Here is a 22,901-nt window from a genome sequence, read left to right as displayed (position 1 = left end):
AGCGTAGATGTCGTTCTTTGTAACCATTTGCTTTAATCCCATCTGAACTTCCAAACATGTCTGCAGGAAACTGCTGTCTCAAGTCCTTTGCTGGCATTATGACTTAGCTTATGAACAGGGCAAGCTGTCGAGAGAGTTAGGGGTGCATCAGAATGCTATGACATAAGTAAATGAAAGCATGTGTATGTATTTCTCTTGTGTAGTATTTTGCTTGAGGTAGCCAATGCATTTGTGTAACTGTGATTTGTAAAATACATGACATTCTTTAACTATTTTTTTCTCTTTAAAATTGTTTGTAGGATGCAGAATAGAAAACTGTGATTCTTGCTTTAGCAAAGACTTTTGTACCAAGTGCAAAGCAGGCTTTTATTTGCACAGAGGCCGCTGCTTTGATGAATGTCCGGATGGTTTTGCACCATTAGATGAGACCATGGAGTGTGTAGGTGAGTAATTCTTAATGCAACTTTCAAAATTCAAAATTTCATGCCTGCTTCTGTGAATACTCATGTTGGGTATAGTCAACCTAGCAGTAAATGGGTTCTATTGTTCATCAGAACTAAAAGGGCTTTTGTTTGCTGATTCCGAATATTTTAGGCATCATGATGGATAGCTTTGTTTCCGAATTTGCGAGTTATGTATTTGCCAAGTTAGGGTACTTAAGGACTGATAAAGTTTATCATCTGTAAAATATCCATTTCTTATTATCTAAGTTATTAGTACTGTTAGAGAAAACCATTTTATTGAGTAGAATAATAAAACATCCCAGCAGTATCGTGCCAGCCTTCCTGTTCCCTTAGTCATGCAGGTAAATGAACCATGGACCTTCTTGCTAAGCCATCTGTGTAAAAAAAAATTGAGAGAATACTTTTGTGCCAACATGTATTTTCTTGATGACTGACTGAATTTCACAAAATTTATTAAAGTAGATTTGCTGTTAACTGAGTTTTAGATCTATAGAATGTGTACTTTAATATACAGGAAAAATAATTACAGATCTTAGAAACTTTATGTGACTTCACACCTTGGTGCTTATAAAATACTGTGCACGTGCCACTGATTAACAGGTAAATTTGCTGCGTTTGACAAACACATTAATTATTCTTAACTATAATTTCATGTCCATCTCCCTCAAATTTTACTTAGGTGTATTACGTATCCATTTTGATAAACAGCAATCATCAATTCTACTTCTCATTTCCTTAAATGGAACTTGGCAATTATTTCCTGTAGAAATATTGCTGAAATATTTTGCAAAGTACTGTGGGAGAAAATTTACTTGAAAGTGTGGTTTGGAAATAAATGTATTATAATCGCATTTCAAATTGTGGATGGAAGTGTGTATAATATTTCATGACAGAATCCTGTGCATTGGCCTATATCACGATTTTAAATGGGTTTGAAAAAATATAGAATTGGTCCTGTTGCCTACTGAGATTGGAAATGCTGTATGTCACGTGTAGACTCCAGGCTGGGGTCCTCATGTGCTCAGGCGAAGAGCTTCTCAGTGACAGTTTCATTAGGAGGTTTAGCTCTGCATAGCCTTACTCCTCCCATCTTCACCACTACCCAATAATCTTATAAAAAGGATACTAAATGCTGCCCATGCCTAGGAAAATGAGATACCTTCCTTGAAATAGATGTCTGTTATTTTTCACACTAGTATTATACAGCATATAGAGGTTATGAAATTTGTCAGCATACTTGTTAATGAATAGAATATGCAGAATCAGAAATGCATGTGCATGCATGCACACACATGCACACGCACACAATCTCCTTGCCTACCTCCTAGTACTTAAAGCAAACACACTTATAGACTTGGAGTAGGGCATCCAAAATTAGCCTGTCAGTTTCTGGCTTCTGTCATGGCATGCAAAGAGCCTGTTCTGTTTTTGGTTTTGTCTGTTAAGAGATCATCTTCTAGAGATGATGCAGTTTTTCACCTAGGCCTGAGCAGCAGTGTTTCTTTGAAAACATGACAGAGGGAAAGCATGAGGCCTTAAATTACTTAGGAGAAATTTGTTTGTCTTAGCTGCCCTGTGACTTAAACAACTGTAGTTCCAGAACTAGGAATGCAGATCCCACAGGTTACATAACCTGCTATCTGATATTTGTGGTGGAGGTGATGGGTAAAGTATAATGAGCAGTGGACACATAACTATTGTCTGTGTTTGTATCTTTTAAATCTTTATCAGAAGGTTGTGAAGTTGGTCATTGGAGCGAATGGGGAACGTGTAGCAGAAACAACCGCACGTGTGGATTTAAATGGGGTCTGGAAACCAGAACACGGCAGATTGTTAAAAAGCCAGCGAAAGACACAATACCATGTCCAACCATTGCAGAATCCAGGAGATGCAAGATGGCCATGCGGCACTGTCCAGGAGGTGGGTCTAAACAATCATGCTCACATGCTGCCTGCCTCCCGAAAGCTCCCTCCTCCTCCCGATAAATGCTGTTTATCCATGATAGAAACCCGATACTAACATTGGACATGAGATAAAATTCTACCTTTTTGTTTTAAGAAACAAATGCTTAAGTTGTGATTTATATACAGCGGACATTTCATTTGCTTTTATAATAGTTTTGAAATAATTTGAAGGAGTATCAATATGCTTTCAAACATGAGCTTTCTAAAAGTATGGGTGTGTGTGTGTGTGTGTGTGTGTGTGTGTGTGTGTTCTCAAATGTGCCATAATAAAGGCTTCTTGTGAAATCTGGCCTTTGCAGATGTTGCTCAGGAGATGGGGCCAACTTTCAGTTGAGAAGAGTTTAGATTAGAAAGGTTTATAGAATCTGTAAAATTATCTGCATCATTACTAGTTGAAGATGACAGCTTAAAATAAACTTACCCAAACACTGGGAGGAAAAAACCCTGTGTTAATGTTACCACAATTAGCCCTTTCTCTTTGTTTTGATAATAATTTGTAGAAAACAGCTACTGGTATGTGTGTGCTTAACTCTTTGTAATAATTATACTGATTTGCAGTCATTATTCTGTAATAGCCGGATTAGGCTCATTTGGAAACTAGAAGAGGAGTACTTAGTGAGGTGTTGGACAATACAGAACCAGGAGGTCAAAATGCAGTTCTTGGGTACATGTGCTTATGTGTTGTGAATACATGTGTGTTTGTGACATGGATGTGTATGTGTACATGTGTGTGCATGTGGAGATCAGATGGCAATATTAGGCATTTCCCTTTATTGTTGTCAACCTTTTTAAGTCATGGTCCCTTACTGACCTGGAACTCACTAATTTGGCTGGACTGGTTGGCCAGTAAGGCCCTAGGACCCTGTGTGTCTGTGCATCTTACCCCGGGGTGGAGTTATTGGCATACCTGACATGTATGTAGACGCTGGGTATATGAACTTTGGTCTTCCTAACAGTGCAGCAACCCTATTACAGACTGAACCATCTCACCGGTGTATTCATGTGGAATATGCACAATATTCATGTGCTTCTTAAAGCAGTAATCACTTATTGACACTTACTGTATCACTGGCAAAAGCCATATTGCCACAGAGGAAACCGAGATTTTTTTTTTTAGGTGCACAAATTAAAAAAAAAAAAAAGCAATAAGTAAGTTGTTTTTGGAAGAGCGCCTTTAAAATAATCCAAACTTTTGTTTGCCCTCTTCCCCCTCACCCACTGTTACTGTGTAACTTCTCAACCTTTTAACTCAAGCCCAGAAAGAGACCACATAGTTACTTAAAGTGGGTTTGCATCCTCATTCTGCTGCCTCAGAGAGAGTGTCTATGATCCATGGAGAAAGACGAGACTGAAGACTGGAAGACTCCGGCCGGCCTCTGAGGACTATTAGATCCAGATTCAGAAGCTCGTGTGGAGGAGCCAGCTTTTCCTCTTGAATTAGTCTTGCTTTTCCTTACTGGGCCTTTGAAACAAATTTTCTTTGGGGGTCTGCTTTTCACTAACAAGGATGGTTTTGTTCACTTTAAGTGGGTATTTTTCAGTCAAAATATAAGAAAATATTTTCTTACAAAACTAATAAGCCATGTCTTGGATAGCTGAGGGCATTTAACCTGCAACCTTTTGCCTAAAAGGAAACCTGATGTATTCAGGTATTGAAAAGAAAGACTTTCTTTGTTGTATATTGTTTATATAACTGTCCCCTCCCCCCACTCCTTTTCCAGCAACATGGTCCCCGCAATTATGGTTTACGTTAATAGCAAAAATTAAAGTGAAAATATTCTTGTAGCAAACATGCATGTGTGTAATAGGAGCCCCAATATATTCCTCTATTCTTTGCAGCCTTTTACTCGTTCTGGCCTTAGTCATGATTGAGAATTTTCTAGGGAATGGATAGGTTGTTAACCATAATGTTTATTACATTTGCATTATTTGTGCCACCAACAGTTATCATCTTAATGGAATCTGATTGACTCTACTGATAAGTTATGCCACAAAAATTTTCTAAAGCCTGATTTGCTGCCCCCCCACCCTCCCCACCCCTCAGACAAATGAATCAGAGATAGATCCTAGCTTAGACTTTATTTAGGTTTTAACCATATTTTTCCCATTAAGTGCTGGTCTGATCTCTGTAGCTATCTAATTTTCAGTTTACTAACATGATTTTTTTTGTCTAAATATCAAATAGCAAACACTGGTGTCTTTTTAAGAGGGTTTTGAAGATAATGCCGAAACTCATTTTATTGTTTGACAAATTATTTAAAGACAAATAAACTAAATTAGTAGAAACTAATGGCTCTGTGATAAAATGACTGCTAATTACAAATGTAGGATATAAGAACTATGATTACTTGAGGAACTAGAGCAGCAGTTGCTAAAAATTGGCGTAACCTCCAGTGGAGAGTCCCACCTTGCCTCAGGTGAGAGTGGGGAAAGTCTCTTTCTTCAGCTGGTCATGCTGATTACAGGAAGAATGGAGAAGAAAACCGCGCTATCCCCCTTTCCATCTTGATTTGATTTCAGTGATCTGCTTTGACAAACCATGCAAAAATGTAAGTCGTAATCAGGTTGGAAATACAGGCATTTTTCAGATCTTTCCAACATATGTATGGATTTTTGTCCCGTTGGAGCCAATCTTAACCTGATTGCACTCAAATGCAGCCTGAGCCTCTTACACGAGAGCACAGTCGCATTAAAATCAGCTGCTTTCGATTATGGAAAGGCCGGAGTTAGAGGTCAGTATCGTGGAGTAGCTGCCGTGTGCCTAAGATATTACACTGAAAGCTATTGAATAGGAGAAAATGAGCAACTACAAAAGTGAAAATACCAAGAGAAACACCTTGGTGTGATGGTCTAGTGTTCTAGTTCCTTACACACCACAGGCTGATCTGTTTGTGAGGAGAAAACTGTATAGAGCCTTTAGTAGATGTATTTGTACTGAAGTATCCATTTCATTTCTAAACTTTTGTTCTCGATCAGTTGTCTTTTCTTCGACTATGGATGAAACATGTAAGATTTCTTGGACTCTTCTATTAGTCTGTAGAGGTTTGGTCTGTGGTCTGGGTGTCTACATCCTGTCAACTCCTAACTTTTGTGACCTCCTGACAAGTCACTTAACCCTTCTTGACTCTTATTTCCTCATTTATAAACTGAAAATACTGGTGGGGAGATCGCTAAGGTTCAGACTTCTTCTAAACTCCAGCAACTGCAGGATTAATTGCTAAAAGGGGCAGGTGAGGTCTGTGGTTACCCTCTGGAAGGCAAGGAAAAGGTCACAGAGGGACCATGGAGCTGACCACATTTCTGGAGTTGCCCTGAACATGTGCTGTGCCTTCTGCAACTGGTGGTTTTTATTCTCTTGCTCCAAAAATGACGTCTGTGTGCCCAACCTTCAAAGACTAAAGAAGAGTTGTTTTAAATGTAGATGTTACTGCTGGCTTAGCGACCAAAGAGGAGAAGTGAGAGAGGGGAACAAAGACGAGGAGCTTAAGAGACCGCAGGAGAACGAAAAGACAAGACAAGAAATGGATAGTGTGTTTGGGAAACGAGTGGGAAGGAGAGTGGACCCCTAAAGAGTCAAAGCTGTACTTGCAGACACAGCCACCCCTTTCCACCTCCCCACTGTTCGATTTCATCCGGGTGGGAGCAGTACAGTAATAGCCCAAAACTCTTAATGGGAGGAATTTTGAGTCTAGTTTAAGTTGTATATTAGGCAGTGTTTTAAGAGAAAAAGATAAACAGGCTATTATATATTTGAACAGTAAATGGGAAAACAACCCCAAGGAGTTAAAGGATGGTGATGGAAGAGACAACCACAAAGACGGAGGTGTGAGGGCGGGGCACTTTGTGGAGTTAATTCTTTCCTTCTACCCTCGTTTGTTCCAGGGAACGAATTCAAGTTCTTCAGCTCCTATAGCAGAGTGTGTTGACTTGTTTAAGTAGCCCTCTGGCTCTGACAGCAAGTTTTATTAGATGTTTGTTGATTAGTGTTTATCGTTCTATTGCTTAAAGGATTTGTGATTTAGAAATACTAACTGTGGTAAAAAAGATAAATGGATGAGCTTATATAATTTCATGCAGAGGCATGAGCTGTATAGGAAAGTAAAGCAGGACAATGAAGGAGTTTCACTAACTCGTGTTTGAGGTGTGCTAACTCGTGTTTGATATTAAGAAAGCTGTGAAAGTGATGTTTGGTCACGGATCTGAGGGAAGGTGATTGTGTGAAGATCAAGGTATATGTGTTGTAGTTGTTGACTCAATGACTATTTTAATATTTTTGGTTCTCCCCCAATATTTTGGGGAAGGAGGATGTCCCAGTGAGTGCCTGGGAGGCTCTTCCTGGCCCTTAGCAAGTTGCTAGTCGCATCATAAAGAGTTTGACTAAGATCTTGCTGTGTAGGAAGGCTGAGTTTCTTTTGGCTTCTCCTTGTCCTGTCGTGAAAGTTAAAGGAAAAGCCATGACTGTCTTGTATCATGATAAATCCAAGTTTCAGTTCTCTCTATCCCTCCATTCAGAAATATCATTTGATGTCTTTATTAGTACTTTGAAACATAACTTCATGCTACCTCCATGCCAACAAGTTGCTGTGTAGAATAACAAGCGAGCTGAATTCCAGAGGTCATAGTTCATGTGCACAAAGCATGGGACCACTAGCTGTGCTTTGATTCATATTCTATGAAAGCCCTACCCTCCTATGATTTTAGTGTTGCTGGTCTTCACTTCACCAGGGTATGTGGCTTCAAGTCAGTCCTTTCATACTTAGTCCTTCCGGGTCAGCTTTCTGGATGAGGCTGCTTGGTGTGTGTGCACCACATTCAGCAGTCCACATAGGATGGGTCTGTACCCATCATTGCCTTTCTTGATTCTTTCTTAGACATTGCAGTAATCAGACTCTTAGGTGATGCTCTGACAGATGCTTAGTGGCCATCTGCATTTGTGTTGTGACCACCTCTACTCACTGTTAGTTGGTCATAGCCACACAGGTTTTCTTAACAATATGCCAGCAATGTAAACATGAAGCCTGCTACTGCATATACTATTTAAATGTGAAAACTTATCAATCCTGCTTATGGACATTACCTCATTCGTGCCCACTACTTTATTTTCAAAAGTAGTTCTCAAGTTAGTAGGAAGCAAATGAAAGTAGTATTTACCGACTTAGACAATCTCTGTAAACATCTACTTTTAAAAGGTGACAGTAATAAGACCTCACTAATCTCTATTTTTTGCGTGTATAAACTGACAATATCACGTAGACTAAGCCTTAGATAATAGAAATATAGATGATTGCAGATTGTGATGGATTAAACCAAGAACAGGAAATAAGCACATTTTTGGTAGGACAGGGTCAAAAAATATGCTTTAGACATGTGTTCTTTATTTCTCTACATTTTGTTTACATTTGAGTTGTAATTTATGTGGTCAGTTGTCTACATGCCTGCCTCAAGGATAGTTTGGAAGACAGGATTCGACAAAAACACTTTTCTTCTGAGACGTACACATTGTCAAAGGTGTGCATAATGCAATTTTTCCTCTGAAGTATCTAAAGTGAGATTTGATTTTTAGATGTCCTCTGTGTTCTGCTAAATACTTTGATGTATTTCTTTGAGCAACCATTGGTTTGTGTTTGTAGCGATTTTGAATTAAGCAAATCATACTGCTTCTAGGTAATTTGTATACATTCATAATTATTTGTGGTGATTGTAAACTTGAATAGTTACCCATAGCTGCCACTTTGTAAATTTATTATTGTTATTATTATTGTTATTAAAATTATATAAAACTGATATACTTGCTCACAAAATAATTCTGGCAGCAGAGTGACTAAACTCTTGTTTTAGGGGTCTGAATGATATCTTGAGAAGTATCCTATTCCAAGTCTTTCTCTCTGTCATGCCCTGCTATAAAATTTTTCCTTTCCCTTGTTCTTAGAAAATGAGCAGAGGATGAGCATTGGTATCCTGCTGGTGGTAGAATTTTCATTGCTATTGTTGCCGTGGTTGTATCAGTGATTTTGTGTGTGTGTGTGTGTGTGTGTGTGTGTGTGTGTGTGTGTGTGTGTGTGTGTGTGAATGCTTGGAAGAGTGTTTTAGAAATCCCAAAGTCTTTTGGAGTTCCATTATACAAGTGTTGGGATCACTGTTTTGTGCCCTGTTTCAAGTGGCGGTGCACCTGTTGCTGCTGTTCTTAAGAAATCTGGTCGTTTTAGGTTTATTGATTCTCACATAGCTTAATGTAAGTTCTGTGGAAATGTAGACTATCAAAGGATGTTCCTGTTCCTATAGGACAAATGGAAAGCATTAATTCTATAGATGGTAAACCCAGACAAAACTCTGAGTGTAGGCATCAGCAGGAGAAATCTAAGAAGGTCAGGTCTCTCACAGAATTCAAAGGAGTGAAATAAGAATTTCACAGCATCATTGGGAGTCTGTCCTGATGCCATTCATGCTTGCCTTGAGAGGACAGTCAATAAGTGGAGCAAGGGAAAGAAGCTATACCTCTGTGCCATTCTTGGCCTTTCCCATCTGGAACCTCTACCAGGCCTATTTAATCACAGTCTGGGGCACCATGTTCCAGCCTCTTTTATGGGCACTTATAAAAAGAATTTCTCAACTACATGTGCCACCGAAGGCCTGAAGTCCAATGTGTAACAAGGCAAGGAGGAAAATTCCAGAGAGCCTTTCTTTTATGAATTTTACTCAGCAGTAAGCTAGTTTGATTTTTTTTTTAATGTGAACAATGTAAAACTATTTTTTATGACTCTCCAAAAATAAAATCAACTTTTAGTAGGACACAAATGGTGCAGGATGTGGAGTGGTCCCTTTATAGGAGACATCACCTTATCCCCTGGGAGACAAGAAAGCCTTGCTTAAAAGTCACCTAATATTTCTTAGAAATCATTTTCCAGCTCTAGTACTTGTGATCTTTCTGTGGTGGTGAGGAGTAGAAGCAAGTTGGTCACTCGCATAGGTTTCCTGTGCCGCCTCTGCAGCTGCTGGGCTGAACTCTAGCTGGACTCAGGGCCAGAGGCAACAAGAGAACATTCTGTTGGAGCAGATGGCAGTTTTTACTGAGATCCCAGTATGACTCATATTGTCATTATACAGAAGTAGCTAAGATGATACAATTATTTTGCATAACAGGTTTGATAAACATTTTCGCTATTAACATGCCACTATGGGAAGGTTTTCCTGGACAAATCAGCATCTCTGTGTTATATAGAAATATTTTTCCACAGGTCTAGTATTTTTTCTATTTAAGGACTTTTGGAGACTAGGAATATGATATATAAAATTGTCTGGTCAAGAGACATTTCATAATTAGCACAATGCTCTTACATCTTCTTGCCAAATGTCCATCATATTTAGTGGTCGTGTAAAAAGGTACATCACAGTCTGGTAACAAAACCCCCCAAATGTAAAAATATGAGGATAAAGAAAAATTTGAAGACATTGAAGTATGTACATTTAATTGATGTTGTAGGAGAAGGATTTACATGATAGAATACACTTGAGGAAATTGATACTTCTCACACAATATTCTGATTCCATAGGAAGAAAACACTTAGGGAGGTTATTGTCAGATAAAATACATTTTTCAAATGGGGGTCCCATCCAGAGCAGTGGATCCTGTGGTGAGAGGTGTACAAAAGACTGTGTATGTCATAGCTGAGTTCCCAAAGGCAGCTTTCACTCCTTGAAAAATAGTATGTGATCATGATGTGACTCCACAGAGTTGTGGGGGGAGGTAGAGATAGAACTCTGTGAATTATCATCAGTTTTATGTGACTGGGATCATCTTGAATATTCTTTCAGTTAATATTGGATTTTGGAGAGAGGTTAGAAGTTGGCATCTGAAGCATATGGATATGATACAGCTCTGTTGTCCTAGGGATGTGTGCTGCCCTTGAAACTTGTCAGTAAATATTGTATACTTACTAGATGGTAAAGAAGATCTCTCAAGGGACTTCCCTATGCTAATATTTTTCAGAAGCCCTTTGTGGTTTTTGTCTCTTTTCCAAGGCTGTTCTTGAATGATTTTAATCTGTATCAAAATTATTAGTTATGAGTAACCCACATGGAACTTGAATAAATGCTTCCTGAGTTGAACTCAACTTTACTAAATATGTTGTAGACCACCTTCCCATAGATTATGCAGTGTGAGATCTGCTGTTCTATGAAATTCATGATTTTACGATTGTTCTGTCTATGTATCCTTCCCATTGTCTGAAGAAATGAACAGGGGAGAGAAGGGAGTTATTTAAACAAGAATGATAATCAAGTCAGTTGAAAAATAAAATTATATCACACAATAGCAAAAGATCCATATCATAAATGTCAACTGCCTCTTAAAATAGGATCTGATAGTTAGTCGGAGGAGAGATATTATTAGATATCGGGGGCAAGGAAAAGGTGATCAGGGATGGCTATAGGCCTTGTATTAAGATTTGTTTACTTTTTCACTTTATGAGTGTTTGCCTGGATGTATATGTGGATGTGCAGTATGTGCATGCTTGCTACCCAAGGAGGCCGGAAGAGCATGTCAGAACCCTTGGAACTGATGTTGTAGATGGCTTGGATGCTGGGAGTTGAACCTGGTTTTTCTCCTGGTTTTGGTGCTCTTAACTACTGACCAATCTCTCCAGCTCTTGAAGTCTTGTTTTATTTATTTTTCTTTTATTGAGACTAGATTGTTTTCATACAATATGTCCTGATTATGGTTTCTCCTCCCCCAACTTTTTCCAGTTTCTCCTCATTCCTTTTCCATTTGGATCTACCCCCTGTGGTCTCACAGTAGAAAACAAGGAAGCAGCTAAGGAATACTAAAAAAAACAAGATAGAACAAAAACAGCAAATTGAAATGGGACAAAGCAAATGAACAGAAGAAAAAGGGCAAAAGAAAAAGTATGAGAAGCATATATAGACATGGGACATAGGACATGCAAAGACATGCACATAGGAATCTAGACAAACTCACAATCAGAATCCATTCTACATACACCAAAGAAGAGCGTTGGGGGCTGGAACATTAGGATCAAATGTGGAAGCCAAGGGCAGAAGAGGCGAGGGATAGAATACAGCAAAGGACAGGTAAATGATGATTTGATGAAGGGGTCATATGGAAACCTAGTAGAAACTTCTTAAAATAATACATGCACATATGAGGTCCATCTAAATGAAAACCATCAAATACCAGTGGAGACAGATTCCCAAATAGATATATCATGTCAACAAATGAAGCTTCCAATAACAGGAATAGCATCCATTTCATTGAACTGTAGCCAGAAACACCCCATGGGATTCACCAAATAACTCCAGTTACTGCCAACCAGTTGCTCTCCACAAACTGATGGCAAGCTCGTATCACTGAAGACAACATCTATACAACTCAATGAAAATGGAGAAGTCAAACTGGTAACTATCTAGGGCACTCAGTAGGACTGACTAATGTCCATCGCACTGGAAGGTACTCTGTCCACTACCCTTCAAACTACCATGGTGATCTGCCTATAAGCTATGCTGATGCAATGGTGGCACAAAGCTTTGGGAACAATCAACCAAGATCTGATTTGATTTAGGATCTACACCATGAGATGAAACTCATCTGCAACTCTGCCTGTGTGACCAAGAACCAAAGACTAGATAGGCCCAGTACCTAAGGGAAAACCAAATATTACTGTTTTGCTGAAGAAAGGTAGCTATTAAATGTCTCCTACTGGCATTGTGATATACTCATAGAGCTCCATGAACACGAGTCCGTAGTGTTGAAGGCCCTAGATAGTTACCAGTTTAACTTTTCTGTATTCATTGAGTGGTCTTCAGTGATATCACCTTGCTGTCAGTGAGGAGAGAGCAACCAGCAACCTTTACAGTAGCATGAGAAGCTGTCTAAGAGAAGCTTTCTCCTGCAGCAGATGGGAACAAATGCAGACACTTACAGTCAGACAACGAGCAGAGATTAAGTGACCTTAGAACACTCCATCCTTAATATTATGTCTCTGTCAAATCCCTCCCGTCAGTTCTCTGAGAACTGTGGTAGAGGATGTGGAAAGATTGTAAGATCCAGAAGGGGATGGAAGACACCAAGGAAACAAGGTTCGCTAAACACAGCAGGATGGATATATGCATGAAGTCACAGGTCAGGGCCTGCACAGTTCTGCACCTGATGGGATTCCGGAGCTCAGAAGATCATCCTTAACCCAGAAGGTCGCTCTAATTGATAACTAATTGCAAATGAAAAACTAGTTTTCTCCAAGGGAGTCTCACCTGGTACTCAACTACTTTTATAAATGTAGACCCCATGCCCAGCAGTAGATTTCCAACACAAAATGAACTCAACACATGTTCGGAGATTCTGTTTCCCAATGCTGTGTCACGGCTTTTTTTTTTTTTTTTAAATGGAGATCGTGAAATCTCAGTGCGAAAAGCCAAACCCTATGGTTGATGGCAGAAGCTTTAAGTTGCTGCCTGGGAAGTGTGTCTGTGGCAAGGAGGACTTTGGACTTTGTCTTGTATGGTGTGGAAAGGCCAAGAGACATTTTTAAATGCAGGCATGTTTGTGGAGAGCCAGCTCAAAATCTAAGTGTCTGAATGTTGCGCTGAGAAGGTGTCAGTTGGTGAGAGGATGAACTGTCCATTCTGGATTTGGGGCCAGCATTAAGCAGAGGCTGATTTTAATGGTAGAATTGCCAGCAAATACTTAGGAGTCCTGATGTTTATGCATTTTTCTGTTTGCTTGCTTTTGTAATGAGTGTAGGATTTTGTCTTGGCTTCCAGTCTGCTGTGACCCCTCTATCTGTGTCTGCCAACTTACTAAGCCAGGCCATTCCCTGGTTGGTATTTGTGCAACATTTCCTCCTCTGGTTTTTCCCATTTCTTTTTTAATCTAGGCACATTTTGCTTTTACCCCAAGTGAACTGTATCTGTTTCTTACTCCTTTCATCTGCCTTGTACCCAGATCCTTGAATGGATTATTCTCCATTTTCTTTTTACTTTGTCATATTAACATACTAATGTATTTTCCTTTCCAGTATATTTTCTTTAAACACATAAATATTATTCAAGTCAAGGATGAAAATGTTCCCACAAGGCCTGATTTCAGCTGTATAATCTAAAATGATCTTATCTGACATGGGTTTTACAGGAATTCTGAGTGAAGTGCTGGGTTCAGGAGAAAAGTATATAGTAACTAATTTGCTACATTTGTGACATGGGGCAGGAGGAAATGTATAACTTACTTGTTCTTCAGTTCCTCTTGTCCTATAACAACCCCGTCTGCTCAGGGCTCTTTAGCTGTCATCCACTGATCTTCCATCACATACTTGATCATCGTTGATAACTCATCCCCTTGCTTCAATTTTACACCTTTGATAGCAGACATAATGAGTATCTTGAAAAGCACAGTACAGGAAATTAATAGTTTTAAATTTGCTGTATGCTAGTTCACATTTTGGTTGAAAACTATCAAGTTTCTTAATTTTCTAAAGTTCAGGTGTATGTAGAATGGGTGTAGTGTGACTGAGTAGAAGGGAAATAGGGATGGACTCAGGTGAGGTCTTTGCCACATCTGTTATTTACCTACACTGCCTCCCATGAGCTGGCCTCCTCTTGGTACTCACGATCTTGCTTCCAGCCCATCTCACAGCTTCTTCTGATATGTACTAGCTTCTCCCTGAGCTTCAGTCCCACAGTTTACTCATTAGTAGGCATCTCTCCCTAGATATGCTGCTAGTCTACCCAGTTTATCATTATACCTAACGTACGTCTCCTTCCTTCTGGGTTGAGCATCCTTTTCTACAGGCGTCACAGTATTTCATTGCTCTGAGCCCGTAATACAGTCCTTATACCCAGACAGAGCAGGACTTAAATCTTTGGTCGACATTAAAAGCAAGCAAATTTGAAAAGTGTCAATAATAATAATGGGAGTAATTACGTGTGCCTGTGACATAAGATTGTCATGAGGAATACATAATACCATTCTTGTTTTGTATGCTGTAAAGCATAAAAACATATGCTTTTTATATGTTATGATGCTATGATCAAATCCAGGATCTTCCCTGTGTTTGGATAGTGCTTTATCACAGAGATACATTGCCCAGTCCACTGTCCTCCACCCTCTAACAAACTACCTACCTATCTAATCTTGATTCTCAATTGCTCACTCTTTTTTTCTTCCTATTATTTGTTTTTGAAGTCTTTTTATATCACTGTGTAGGGGTCTACATTTCCAAGCTATCTAACTGATGTGTTGAAGCTGAGTTGATTTACCACCCATCCTCCTACACGTGTAGTGAAATGAAACACTTGTTTCAACATTAGTGAAGGCAGCCAATGATCATCCTTATTAGGACACTGGACTGAGCAAACCTTACCTCTATTAGCCTGACCTCATGACCTTTAGATATGAACACAGAAGTCATACATATTTACTGAATCGGTTATCAACTCTACCCACTGGGGATGGCAGTTGCATGGTGAATAGTAGAGGCTAATGGTTGCTAAGACCAGATAGCAAAGTACAGACTCGAAGTTGTGAGAGGTCTGTGTCAGCGAAAATGAACAGAGCTGAGATGGGAAGATAGTATGAAAACTGGGACATGTGCATAGCTTAGCGGACATAAATGGGGATAATCTGTCTGAACCAATACATGTTGCAGAGAGCAAAAAGCCAATGATTAAAAGGAGTAGAGATCAGAGAAGGAATGAAGTGGGGAGAAGAGAGTCAAAACCCCAGCAGGAGTTGCCTATCAAATTGGGTCTCCCAGTTAGAATATTGCCTGAGAAATTTGAGGTTGGCTAGACAGTGGCTAGAAGTCTCTGCCACCAATGTATGATATATTGAGGAACTCAAGCCTGTGTATATAGGACAGCCACTAAGCAAGACATTTAAAGCATGGGTATGACATATACTATATAACTTAAAAGCATGAGCCACCCTGAATGCAGTGGAATGAACATAAAGTTAGAAATGTGGGTACAGTTGATAACTGATTCTGACAATACGTTATCAAGTCTGTGCCTATAGTACGTTAGCTCTGGGGAGTCAATCCTCTACTCCATTATACATTAGTAATTAAACCTTGAAGACAGGCAAGATTGTCTAGGGACCTGTATTCAGGGCTGCTCAAATTAGGCTGTCTGTTGTTTACCATATTGTGTGGGATTCTTCCTCAGGCTTTGGGGAAGGCCAAGCAGTCAGGGCACTGGTATCTCATCCTTTTCTTTCCTTCTGTTACCCTCTAGAGGTTCTGAATACATGAGTTTTGTTTCAGAGGAAAAGCAGAGGATGAGGTATTTGGCTTCCCATCAAAGCTTTCAGATGTGTTAAATGCATTCCTTCCATTATAAAACTAAGGCACCCAGAGACTGGGTGCATTAAATAATGGTTCAAGACAAAGCCTGACTTTTGTTTCGACACCAAGCCTAGCATTCTTTAGACAATATATAGCCCCTTATCATGCAGTGCACACCAATCCCTGGGACACGGTCATGCAACTCACACTTTTACTATAAAGGAATACATAAAGTGAAAAGTACTTTAACTCTCATAGTGCTTCATCTCAGAGCAGTGAGCAACTTAGCCTAGACTATGTTCCTATTTGTGTAGACTTTGCAAGATTCTCAAGTGAACAAATAATTTTTAAAAATCCTTATATTTATAGTCTTTTATTGGACTACACCAATTATATAGCTAAATCAGATTAGTGGTGTTATAGAACCTAGAATAACTTGGGAGGCAGGCCTGCAGGGAAGTATATGTCTTTGTGAAGGTGGGCAGACCCATTCCCTGTGGATGGCACTGTTCCCTGTCATGATCCTAAACTGTAAAAATGGAGAAAGAGAGCCAAGAAGGGGTATGTCTTAACCTTTCTCTGCCTCCTTCTGCCTCCTGCTTATGCATGTGATGTGACTCACTGTTTTAAACTCCTGACATTTGGATTACTCTGCTGTGATGAACTATATCCTGGAACTGGGACCACAATAAGCTGCTTCTTCCTTGACTTTTTTTTTTGGTCAGACTGTATTAATACAGCACCAGGAAAGAAATTAAGATGATTGGAGCACACAGTGGTCCTCACACAAAGCTTGGTGTCATTTTGCACTGCCTTTAAAATACTCTCCTTTTAGAGTTTTTCAGGCTTTCTTCTTAAGAGATATTTCTCACAGGTCTTAATGTCTTTTCTGCTCATTGTTGGTACACTCTTATATTAGTAGAATATCTAGATCATGATAGTAATCAAAAGTAGACACTTGAATTAGTAATATATATCTTTATCATTGAAGTCTTAGGAAATTGACAACAGACTGGTTGGTCTGAACGGTCTATTTTCCCAAATACCGAGTACTTATGTATCATTCTTGAGTGTCTGATGCAGTGACATGGTAAAAGCAATCTAATACCAGCTTAGGGAAGATGTATCTCATAAAGGCTTCCATCCCCCTCCCTTCTCCTTTTATCTTATGTCAAACCCTACAGAAGGAAGCTGCATGCATCTGTCTTGCATCTATACATGGATTTTACATGTTGAGAGAGGTATTGCTATCTCGAGTAATTTAATGTAATTTCTATCTCAAATGTCAAGTGTCTGCTGCATTTCAGCACTTCCTCCATTTGGTATAATTGTCAACTCCATGTGCACAGATTGACTTAATACAGTCATCAAATGTGCTTTGAATTAAGAGCTATTTGGCCAGCTTCTGTAGCACCGTTTGAAGCGGTGTGTTCTGTGTTGCCATTTTGCCTCTACTTTATCAGAAACATAAGAGCTGTATTTTCCAAAAACCGCTACTCGAAGTCTTTCCACCAGGTGGATGACATGTGCACGTGTCTAGCTAAAAACTTGAGCAGTGGTAGTAGCCTAATTTGGACCGTTCCTTCTGTAATCACTGACATTTATTAAGGATTTGCTTAAAGGGGTTCAAACAAGGACAGTGACCTCCCAAGTACTGGCATTTTAAAAAAGGTTCATTTTTAATGACCCAGTGCTCAAGAGAGTGATATCTTATGCAGCTTCAACGCTTACTAACAAACAGCTCCAGTCAGTGTAATGCAATAACCCCATATAGGGGATTTGAAAATTTGAAACATATCATAATTTATTAGCCTTTCACATTTGTGCACACATGAATGTGTGAGAGAGACTTAATGGCCCAGGCATTGCATGTAGGGAAACGTTTGGTGTTGTGCTCTGCGTTTTGGTTGACACTTGTCAATTTTCAGCATCTCTCCCCTTTTGTTCATTTCCTTGGGTTTTAAACAGTCTGATGAAATCCCATCAGCTAACTGGAATTGAATTTTGATGCATGCCAAGTTGCTTTGATGGAATCTAGGGTAATTATCTTAAACTCAATTTTATTCAGCTTCAATGCTGGCATTTTCCATATTCAGGAAATTAGTGCATTCATCTGCTACTGCAGATAGACGTTCAGACAGAAACAAATGTTGCTAAAATAAAAAGGCCACACTTTTAGTTCAATTTATACTTTTGTTTAAGAAATGTCTTGTATATGGATTCAAACTTTTAAAAGATGTTTAGCATCTGTTTCTTCTAGCAATGACAAAATCAAAACAAATTATTAGCCCAAAATACTTCTCTCCCCAAAAGGAAATTACATAGTTCTTTTTGACCAAAGCATAACTTTAGAGTCCCGGCTTTTTCATTTTCCTAAGAGGGACAAAAATATTATTTTAAGTAAGACATTTTTACATAACACTATGAAAAAAAAACAAGTTTAAAAATCTGTATGTTGATCAGAAGGCAGTCTTACAAAAGAATCAAAACATCTTAAAATTCAGTCTTTATTTCTGATACGTACACTGTGAGGAAATTAAGTTAATTGTAACTTGTGTGCCAGCATGATTGAATCTCTGAGATCACTACCATGTTATGATTAAAGAGCTCTGGGTGTTAGATTTTAGCCCTTCGAATAGGGTTTTCAAAATGTTCACACAGTCTGAAAAAAAGACATTGACCTATTCAGCTGTCCAGTTTCTACTGTCCCCAAGGCTTCTAAATCTAATTTGAACTGAAAGAGTTTTAGTTTGCAGTTGGAATCTGGAAGTAGAAGAGAAATTATAGGTTTGGAAGCACAGTCCTCAGCTCAGCCAACTTTGGGGGTCTTAAGATAAGGCTCTTCTCTAGACACATGGAAACCTGATTGAAGCATTCTTATCTGAATTTATTCCATGAAGTTATTATAGAATTTGACATCTTTCTCCAACAGCCTGGCATATAACATCCCCTTGCAGGTGACGGCAGTTTAACGAAAGGCAGATAATTATTGTCAGTTAATTGAAGACAGTTGTATGGCCCTGGACGAAAGTGATCTATGTCGTCTTTTGTCAAAACCATGTGCCTCTCTACAGCCTTGTTCAATTGCCCTCCTCCTTTCAGACATTTCTTCGGTAGCTGCGTGTGATTTATTAATCACTATAAATAATTTGCTAGTTTAACTGCAATGTTTAGAGACTGTTCAGTCTAGTATTACTTCAAAATTGCACCGTTAGTGAGTTCTGCTAACCATCAAACTCAGCAGATCTCTCTGTGAGTGGAAAGGGATTTGGGAAAAATGCTGAGTTTCTATTGGTTCTAATTATGATCTGAATAATGCTGATAGAATGCATAAGAATGGATATTCAGCAAAGAGATGTGAATATCATTTCACATTTCATATACTGTGTAGTGGGTTTTATTTGTGGCTAATAGAGTATCTGTTGAAGGCTATTAAAGTCAGTATAGGAAGCTTCCCAGCTCACAAACTAGAGAAGGGATCTACAATTATTCTACAAGATTTAGTACATGCAACTTATCTTCATATAAGTGATTTCAAATCTACTTATTAAAGTTTTTACACAGGTTTACAAGGAAATTGTCAATGTAAGCATAATACATTTTAATTATATATAATGTAATCTATGAAATTATAAAATAAAAGGAGATTTGACTTTTTTTAAAGCAAGAAGATCATAAAGTGAGAGCTAACAACTTGATGCTGCCTTGAGTTTGGATTATGACATAAGATTCTCAAATGGTTAACCTAGAATCTGGAAATAATTGCTATGGCTTTGGTATAATTTTCTCTAGATTCACAGCCTAGAAGGAAATAAAGTATTCATGTTCCCTAGTAAGATACTTGATTTTTCACTAATAAGTATTGTACAAACCGTAAGCTTTGCTGATAAGATGAACTGAGATTTGAAAAGCAACCAAAGTTGCTATAACTGGAATGGAAGAAAGAAGCAAACACCAATGGCAGGGGATACAGACATTTTAGGAAAAAAAAAACTAACATCAATAGCTTCCAGAATCTATAAAAGAGATTCATTAACCATTTCTAAATGTTATCAGGAGAGATCAAGCTCCTATACATGGCTAGAGCCAGGGTCAGTGTGTTTGATTTTTTTTTCCATATTCATCACTTGACCAAATGTTGCAGCTAGCTTTTTGTGAGAAGTGAGTGTGCTCTCAGAATCATGTTGGGAAGGGTGCCATCAGATTTCCAAGATTTCTTTGACCCTCTGAATGTGTATGGCCTGTCAGTCTCAGATTCTTAGTAGCCTTGGGCCAAGGAGCTGTGAGCAAAGCATCCTGGGAGCTCTACATTTCCTGAAAGAAATAAACCGTCTGACCTTTTAAATTAGAAAACTGCTCCTCTCCACACCTCTGTGTCCTCTCTCAAGACTCTGAAAGTGGGTTTGAAAGCTTTACTTCTATGTTTTGTTTTTAAAATGTGCAATGAAAGGGTAGAACCATATCAAAGGGTAAAGGGTCATGTCTCAAGGGACTGAGAACAGGATTAGGACTCGGTGGAAATAATTTGCAATTTTGGGGTAGTGTCTGTTATAAAATACACATTCTTAACTTTGTCCAAGTTAGAAAGTTGAGTAATTTGCATTTCACGTTCCTTCCAGGCAAAAATCTACCTTTTGTGTGCTAAGGAGTTAAGATCACCGATGAAAACTGGCTTTTAGTACAAGAAGGGACTGAGCAATGTGAGAAAGCACCCTGATCAAAACAAAGTTCCTTTGTTCATTTAGTGGTCAGAGGGACACTTCTCTTTAAGTCGTTGGTAGGTAAGATTGAAGATATTGTAGCAATGGCAAAGCCAGAGGGTTCTAAGGTTGGCTAGGCCTGTGCTGTTCAAGAAGACAGGTTCTGCTGTCTTCACTGATGGAACCTGAGTTGAGATCTGCATTATTAGTGACATTCTTAACTAGGAATAGAAAAGATGGCAATTATAAAGCTTAACTAAAATAGGCATTTTGATTTTAAATAACTCTCCAAATATTAATTATGTATTCCAAATATTTATTCCAGTTATTCCAATTATTATTCCAAATATTTATTATCACAGCAGTAGTACACACTGCTTTTTGATTGATTCTAGAAATTGATTTTTTTTTAAAAATGAAGATAGGGGTTGGGGATTTAGCTCAGAGGTAGAGCGCTTGCCTAGCAAGCGCAAGGCCCTGGGTTCGGTCCCCAGCTCCGAAAAAAAGAAAAAAATAATAAATAAAAAATGGAGATAGAATGTGGAGCATATATTTTCAGATAATTTCTTAGCACTCTTGGCCTTGTACTCTTGGATAGATGAACAGGATGCTTTGTCAGGACCAGCAAACTGGGCACATATTTAAATGTCACCATTCTCAGCAATATAGCCTGCTCTCTTGTGGATGCCTCCTGTTTGAGTGACTGAACTGCAGGACAAAGAGTCCAAGGCATGAGAGGTGGCCTTACCGTTGATGCAGATGATGTCGTGTGTCACCCAGTAACGTCTGCCATCACCGTGGCCTTTTATTTAGTCACCTTTCCGTCCTTCTCATCCCTCGTCTCTCTGCTAAACAGCGTGTGATGGATCACACCACCAGGACCGTCAAATGCACTCATCCTGGGAAGCAAACACTTCACGGTTGTTTAAAACTGTAGGGTATTCGCACAGGGAATGCAGGGGCGGTTTCAAGTTTCCGAAACACTCTGCGGAAAATGAAGTGATAACAGTTCCTGCCAGTGGCCATGTGACTCGGTAACTGGAAGGAAAGAAGGCTTGTTTAGGGCTTGACCTGAGTTAATCACAAGCAAGAGTTATTACCCCTGTTGTTGTTGTTGTTTCACCAAGATGTTTGCTTTCTCCACAATTTCTTTTCTCTCATTATAGATATTCTGTGACTTTCTGATATCTGACTCCGTTCTTGGAGAGGTTTTCAAAATATCTTTTCTGCTGACTTAAGGCTCTGTTTGAGCTGTTGACATTCATTAGAGATGCAGTAACCACAGTAGAAAGATCTCAGTTCTGCAGTCACCGTTCTGCCATCAGCTGTACTGCAGGGGCTTCTCCACCATGGGCTGTACTGGAGCTCTTCCCCACCATGGGCTGTACTGGAGCTCTTCCCCACCATGGGCTGTACTGGAGCTCTTCCCCACCATGGGCTGTACTGGAGCTCTTCCCCACCATGGGCTGTACTGGAGCTCTTCCCCACCATGGGCTGTACTGGAGCTCTTCACCACCATGGGTTGTACTGGAGCTCTTCACCACCATGGGCTGTACTGGAGCTCTTTACCACCATGGGCTGTACTGGAGTTCTTCCCCACCATGGGCTGTATGGTGGCTGTGCACCACATTGGTCTCCATTGTCTCAGAAGTCTAGAAGATTCCAGGACATTCTGCTCAGTCGCTCCACACTCTGCCTACCTCAGCACGCAGAGTAAATTTAGCGCCAACATGTGCTAACATGAGCTTTTGTTGTGTTTAAATTCCTTCTCTTGGCTGGCCAGATCTTTATTTTATTTTGGTCCCTGAGCACATCTGTCACCTGTCTCCTTGGAGGCTATATGCTTGAGGGTGATGAGGGAAAGGGCTTGTTTTGACTGAACCTGTGTTTTGTGTTTAGCTTCCAGATACTTTCCACATTCCTATAGCCACCTCAGGTGAAACGCACAACTTTTAATCCAGTTGGTTGAGGGGCTGGCGAGGTAGTCTGTTTCGGTGTATTTATTTATTTTCACTAAGTGGGTGGGATATTATAGCTTTAATAAATGACCTTTTGTGCTGATAATGTTGTGGACTGAGAAAGTGTATATTTTGAAAAGAAAGTCTTTTATTTCAATATGCTCAGTAATTTTTTTTCAGGATTCATAAATGAGAAGTTTAAGATAATGCATTTTCATGAGTGGTGTCTGAAGCATTGGTCTAGGAAATAGGTAGGTAGTGAGAATATTAAAGGCATAGATTTTTATGCAGAGAAGTCATGAAGACTTTACTGTAAGTGAAATTAATGTATTTGAATATATGGAAATCCAGGAAATCATAAGTCTGGCACTTGCCTTAACATTTGCTTTCGGATGATTTTTGTTAATTTCGTTTTTATTAGTTATGTATTAAGTATATATCATAGTATGCCTTATTGTACTGCTTCATGTAGTATATATATAATACTCTTTGATCATTTTACTTTTGTTTAAATCCTTTAAGACTT

General features: G+C 39.1%; 1 protein-coding gene across 3 annotated transcripts in view; it reads left to right on the top strand.

Annotated features, from left to right (window-relative positions):
* Positions 1-22,901, top strand: part of Rspo2 (R-spondin 2) — a 135,886-nt gene that overhangs the window by 82,596 nt on the left and 30,389 nt on the right. For 2 of the 3 annotated variants that reach the window (XM_032914931.1, XM_032914940.1), the window contains exons 3-4: positions 300-443; positions 2,196-2,384. In XM_032914931.1, coding sequence (XP_032770822.1) covers positions 300-443; positions 2,196-2,384 — 333 coding nt within the window. Of the gene's footprint in view, positions 1-299; positions 444-2,195; positions 2,594-22,901 lie in introns of those variants that run through there. The other variant, XM_032914924.1, reaches the window with a different exon arrangement.

The sequence above is a fragment of the Rattus rattus genome, chromosome 1 (assembly GCF_011064425.1).
Source record: "Rattus rattus isolate New Zealand chromosome 1, Rrattus_CSIRO_v1, whole genome shotgun sequence".
In the NCBI taxonomy this organism is placed as follows: Eukaryota; Metazoa; Chordata; class Mammalia; order Rodentia; family Muridae; genus Rattus; species Rattus rattus.
This window is presented reverse-complemented; position numbering and strand designations above follow the sequence as displayed.